This window comes from Mangifera indica, chromosome 1 (genome assembly GCF_011075055.1).
Source record: "Mangifera indica cultivar Alphonso chromosome 1, CATAS_Mindica_2.1, whole genome shotgun sequence".
In the NCBI taxonomy this organism is placed as follows: domain Eukaryota; kingdom Viridiplantae; phylum Streptophyta; class Magnoliopsida; order Sapindales; family Anacardiaceae; genus Mangifera; species Mangifera indica.
The window spans coordinates 356,558-363,398 of NC_058137.1; the positions used below are offsets into that span (position 1 = coordinate 356,558).

At 31.8% G+C, this 6,841-nt stretch overlaps 1 protein-coding gene across 1 annotated transcript; it reads right to left on the reverse strand.

Moving 5' to 3' along the window:
* Window positions 1-649: 649 nt before the first annotated feature.
* On the reverse strand, window positions 650-1,990 carry LOC123218793 (universal stress protein PHOS32-like). Its single transcript, XM_044640426.1, has 4 exons — window positions 1,736-1,990; window positions 1,523-1,632; window positions 1,216-1,334; window positions 650-939 (listed from the first exon to the last, which is right to left on the reverse strand). The coding sequence occupies exons 1-4, from the start codon at window positions 1,911-1,913 to the stop codon at window positions 855-857; spliced, it is 492 nt and encodes a 163-aa protein (XP_044496361.1). The 5' UTR covers window positions 1,914-1,990; the 3' UTR covers window positions 650-854.
* Between the last annotated feature and the right edge of the window lie 4,851 nt (window positions 1,991-6,841).

Consider the following 6,841-nt stretch of genomic DNA (forward strand, 5'->3'; position numbering starts at 1 on the left):
TGTGTTGAAGATTCAATAAATGAAAATTAGGTTGATGAAAAGTCAGTATCCAATGTGATGGATCAACAAAACTGCTCTTCCAAGTCAACTATCTATTCTCTGATAAATTATATTATAGCAAGTTCTTCGGAGGACAAAATATCGGAATTGTTGATATTCCTGCCAACTTCTTAAGGATCTTCAGGATATGCAGTGAAGTTTTTTACAGAAGACAAATTCCCAACATTACATAAATGGGGTAATGAGTTTTTGAATTGCGGTACTGTGAAGGAAAAAATGCCAGCAAGATAACAAGCCGTTGGATTTTGATGGTCAACCTCTTGACTAACAATAATCACGATTTAATCCAGTCTGGTGTCCGCTATTTTTAACCGCTCCTGGAAAAATAATGTATTATGTTCAGCCATCATCGACCCTTCTTGGCTTCATTCTGTTCTGTTTCCGGATTTAAATTTGATGCTATGTTTTTAACATACTTTATTAGCTGAGGTCTCTTGAGCAATATGGAACAATTTTAAACATAAATGTGTTTAGCCTAGTGCTACGTGTGCCCAGTCACATCCAAGAAGACCCAGTTTAAGTTTCTTTATCCTGTTCATCAGAAATGGTGATACTTGTAGTTGTAAACCAATCTAGTGAAATCAATAAATTAATTAGAAAAAAAATTATACTTTATTTAGGAGGTTGTGTAGCCGAATACAGAATCCATTCTTCTGAAAAATATTCCTCCATTTTTTGGTTCTAAATAAACTTTGAACATGTTCAATACATGAAAGCTGGAATCCAGAAAACATATCTTGAAATTCCAGCACTAGTCGGGATAATCAGATTACTGTAACAAGGGCCACCAGTGATTACTGAAGCCGAGATGCTTTGACGACGGTGACAGGGCAAGGTGCATGTGTCATCACGAAGTTACTCACACTCCCCAACAGAATCCTATTTCATCAACCCACCAGATTAAACATGTCACAATTTTATGACAGCAAAATTACCTATTTCTTAACCATAACCAATGTTTTCAAACCTAGCAAACACCGATAGTTGGACTAGTTAACTAATCATACCAATATATATTTAAAAACGGTATTCAAAAAAATAAATATTATATATGGAATTGCCTTGACAAGGGTTGGAACTCCCGTTCGACCAGAGTTCACCTCAGTCCAATAAAACAGTGTCCAGACCAAACACATATATTTATAAAGTCCATACCTTTTAACAGTACCAAGTCCTCTGCTTCCCATAACAATAGAGTCGAGTTTCAGGTCTTCAATAGCTTCAAGTAGCCTTTCTCTGGCGTCTCCCCAGTAAATCTTAGTCACAACTTTCACCTACAGTCAAACATGAAAGCATCTTATACATTGAAATTGATTGATACCAAGCAAAACAAAAGGGCATAACTCAGTTTTGTAACAGCACCACATCCATAATCATCGTCAGATTTAAATAATCCAACGGTGATCACCAATCCAATATTACCAAAACATAAATAAATCATTCCCATGAAAGAAAAAGCAACCTCTTTCTGCCTGGAAGCAGTGTCGAGCATGTCTAGCACATCGATATCGGTTTTAACATCATACTTCTTCAAAATCTCGGGCTCTCTGAACTCACTCAAAGGAATAAGAGCTTCGAAACCCAAACAACAACAAATCATCAGAACAATCACAGTTCATTCACAGATAATGAAAATAAGGGATTGTTTTAGTTATAAGAACAAAAATATACATACGGGAACCAGATTTTGCCCAGAGTTTACTGTGAGATTTGTCATGAGGATCATGGGTGTTGATGTGGATGATATACAACGTATCACCGTCATCAGCCAAATTTTCAATAGCCCAATGGAGAGCATTCTTGCTGCTCTCTGAGAAGTCCATGGCCACCCCCACTTTTTTATCGCCTGGCATTATCGCTCTCACGCTTCTTCTTCTTCTGTAGATGAAATTCGATCGTGTTCAGGTTTTGAGATCAATTAGAAAAATAGAAATGAAGTGCTTTATTATATATGGCAGGTGACATTGAAAATTCATCTGCACCGTCCACGTAAACATGTTATCTAATTAGCGGTCCTTAATTACCAGTTTTTGCTTGGCTTACAAGGCAATTAAAGATGAAGATTCCACGCAATTAAATATTCTTCATTTATGAAATAATATCAATTTGTATTAAACACTAAAATTATTATATTTTTAAATTGGTTATTCCAAAACTTTTATTCATCCTTGTATTTATTATTATTATAATTTGGCAGCACAAAAATAAAAATTGTCATTAGATCCTCTTTAGAAGACAAGAGATGTAAGTGATTATATAAATACTAATGACACAAAGATAGATAGATAGATAGATATAGGGTTCCAATTAGTAGATGAAATGGAACTAACTTAACAACTTCTCGTGTTCATTATAATTCTGTTATTTTTAATTACATGTGTTCATTACATAAATAAAGCTTACTTGGTCGGATTTGGCGGACTTGTTTATTGAGCTAATAATTTCGAAATTTAGTTTTAGTATTGATTTTAAGGATGTATTTTAGTTCAACTTGGGTACGAAGAGTGCGTATTAAATTGACCCGGATCTTACAGTGATGCAATGCAAGCGATGAGTTGTGGCTGGAAAGATCAAATAACCCAGGCTTGCTTATGGGACTAAAGCCCATCAACTTAAATGGACTGGACTGGACTGGAACAATAAAACTTCAATGAGTTGAGTTAGGAGGATTATATCTAATTGGGCATCTTAATTCAAAGTTATATAAGATATCTGATTAAATATTTAAATTAATATATCTAATAACACTTAAATTTATGATATCACATCCTTTAAGTTTTCAAATTGGATACTCAAAATTGGATATACCAACTATTGCATGCATTGAAGTTTGAACTTGAATTTAAATTATATAATGATATATTATCTAAATATCGAATTAAATACTTAGTACATTATGCAAATAATATTGTTAGTCTTTTTGTTTAGAAATTCAGCCAAAACGAAGCTTAATTCATTTGGATTACACAAGCTGAAACTAAATCATAAAGCTTTGAAGGAATGAGAATTTTCCAGTACAGCTGAAAGAAACCAATGCACGTAAAACCACAAAGACATATAAAATTGGAAAAGGTATTTTGAAATACCTTTCTTGAAGTTAAATGGGAATAAGTCATTTTAAACCTTGGATGGGAATACCAACCTTCCACGTTCGAACCCGGGACCAACAAAATGATCCCCTCAGCACATTCCACCGAGTCCATGGAAGATCGGCAAATCTGGTTTTCTTCTTCAATTATTATTTGGAATTTTTTTTTACTGCAAATAAAATATTTTACATCTATATATATATATATATATATATATATATATATATTTGTGTCTGTTTGGATCTTAAACTGAATTGGCAACTACTTTCAAACAAAGTATTTCTACTTTAGCTTCAACCAGTCTAATTAGAATTAAGTGGTTAGTTCAGTCAGGATCCATTTTTAAATTGATATTGGTTATTGGATGCATTGGTTCGACATACGGTTGAACTGAACAAATTACACTATGGTAATCTGGATCAGTATGAATTCCAACAATTGCAGGCAACAAGATGAACCACATAAATAATCTGTATGGTTTTGGTTTCAAATGGGCCATAGTTTTTTAGTTCCAAATCAAATTTTAGGTCAGGCTTCTTTCTAAAACTTCCCACTCAATCCAATGTGGGCTTTAATAACATTGCGCATCAACTCAAATTAGATATTATAGATTCGAGTTAAACTCGAATAAATCATTGATTGAACTTGACCTGACTCAAATTTACTTGTACTAATGATCCACATTACATTCTTATTACTGGTAGCCACTGATGATGAACATGATTTTCAAAAGTTGGTGAGTTACTGTAAAAAAATCCCAGTTGAATTCTCCAGTCTAATTTTGTCAACTGTGTTATTTATTGACCACCCCAATAACGTCTGAACCCACTCAAAATTGGATAATAGCAGAATAATAACTTTGAAACAAAGCCTTCATATTCTACTCTTCTAAGTTTACACTTTCTGCTTTGTATAAATTATTATTAACATCTATTCATTGTACTGGGGTTTCGTAACCAACTTTGACGTCTGTCCCACACCTGTTATCTTCAAAAAGCCCACCAACACTATTGGATCCAGGGGTGGATGAGCTTGCATGGAAGATTTACCTTGTTGAGTTTGGTTCTATTCTATGTCAATGTCCTGTTGGCATAGCCACTTTGAATTTCGTCTTATTAATTTTTTTTTTTTTTGGATATTACACTTTTTTTTTAATCATTGAACAGTCAACTCAAAAAATTATCGTCTTCTTTGAATTAAAATCATATAATCATTTTATTTTTTGTATGATTAGAATTAAAACTATTCATGTATGATATAAAGGAGACACTGCCAAAATTCTTCTTAGATTAGATTAATAAATAACATAACTCTGAAACAAAAAAAAAATCTAATCATATTAAAAACTTATTTTTTTTTTCTGTCCAATGTATTCATATAGATTCACTAGTTGATTCATTCTCCTATCATGATCATGGCCACAAAATTATCCTCTTAATTTCAATCCTTACCACAACATTTGCAAACTTTGATATGTGACCCACGTGTTATCTTCAAATTTAATATTTAGATTTATTAACAAGTGGTTGGTTAACACTTGGGGGCAGATTTGGTGAGGGCGATTTCATTTTTATGAGTCAAAGAGATAGTGGGGGGCAGATGGTCAAACTTTTACGAAGGAATCTACCAAAGTGCTGTATGGAGACAGTTAGACAGTCACAGTCTCACACACCATGAAAACAAAAACAACTAAGCTACAGGCACAAAACACAAGAAGCCCATTCATGGATCCTCCCCGCTAATCAAGGTGACATGTTCCTCGATATTCTCCTTCTCCCATGCTACTTCTAACTACCTTTTCTTTCTTTCATTAATCATTGATAATTAATAATTATACTTGAGCTTCTTTCTTTCTACAGCTGTTCTCCTACACCCGTCATTACCTGCACTCAAACCGTTCTTTCTGTTCAGCAATTCAGATGATCGGCTACTTTTGACCAACACTGAAAGAATGACAAGGGTAATCTGATTGGTAAAAGAACCCATGTGTATATGGCTATTTTGGTAATATTATATATTAATTTAAATAAATTTGAACCCAAAATAGGTATCACATATTTGATCCATGCTATTTGAGCTATGTAATCAATCGTGGTATTGTTACCCATCTAATGACATAAATCATCTCATTTGAAGCTCTTTAGTCAAAGACCTATTCAATATAAGTTAGTTCAATACAAGATTAATTTGTTTAATTATTTTATAATACTTTTCATTTTTTTGAAAAATTATTATTCATATTAGTAATAAATATTAATTTTTCAATAATATTATATATTAATTTAAATAAATTTAAATTTCAACTTACGTAAAATATTATAAATTTGATTTAAATTTTAGCTCATGAAAAGTTCAAATTGAAATTGTCTAATCAATTTCTAGTTTAAGTTATGAAAAAAGAAAAAAAAAGTACATGACAGACAGACATAGAGAAGATGATGAGCATTGAAAACTTAAATCCGCAGAAATCGCTTTGACGTATGCAAGATTTTATGGTGCTTTTGCTTTGGTTTGACTCAACTCAGGCGCCACCCTTTTTTTATTATTTTTCTTTTTCCTTTTGCCTCACAATTATTGTGATGATTTCCTTTTGATTGAAATCCACCATGAAGACATTATGATTCGATCAAATTATTCTTTTAGCGGTGCTGATTAAATCGTCTTCATAAGTGAAAACAACTGGATGATCTGTCAGTCTTCCTAAAATCAAATTTCATGTGACAGTTTGGCTGCTTATTCTCTTGGTAAAATTTGTTAGTGTCTACGCATGTGAGGGCCTTGGGGCCTACCCTTTCGGATAAGGTCTTAAACTGTGGATAGGAAGTCGGTAAGATTCAACCAGATCCAACCACAAGATTAAAATAGATCAAATAAAAATTAGAATAATGTAATTAACGAGAATTGTAGCCTAATAATTAGATTTTGATTTGATATAATCTAAGTCCAACTCAAATACTTTTTTTTTTAAATTTAAATTTAATTTGAATGTAAAATAAAATAATTAAATTTCATTTTTAAAAAACTTAAGTTTGTTTTTATTACTATGCTTAAAATTTGAAGCAGTAAATTTTTATTATATATTTATTACTTATTAATAAAATAATATTATTTTGATAATAGTTTAACATGATTTGAATTATATTTCACATTAAAACTAAATCGAATAGATTCGAGTTATTTGGCCAACTCATAAGCTAGAGCAAGTTGTACTCTCTCCGATCCAAACTCAAATCGAATTAATTTTTAAATTACATTTATTTAATTCGAATCTAACCTTATTAATGATATGATTTGTATCCTTGCACACACTAAGACTTGGGTTCAATGGACTGGTCAAATCTATGTTTTAAAACACAAATAAAAATCCACTTAATTTGGGGCAAAATTATTGATTATTTATATATGTGATTAAAATTTTAATCTTTCGGAGATTGAAAAAGCGTAGCGTAGGGTAAAAAACCAAAATGTTGAAATAAAAAAAGGCCATAGAACAAAGTGGGTACGGAGGGTGACCTACTCAACCTTACATGGGGCAAGCCTTTGAAAAAAAATATATATATAATATAATACAAGCAAACTTAAGGATCACTCAAAGGAATCCTAAATAACGAGTCATACAGATTACGATATACAGATGTTGATATTTTATTATGAAATTAAATAATTTGAAATTGTATATAAAATATCACAAT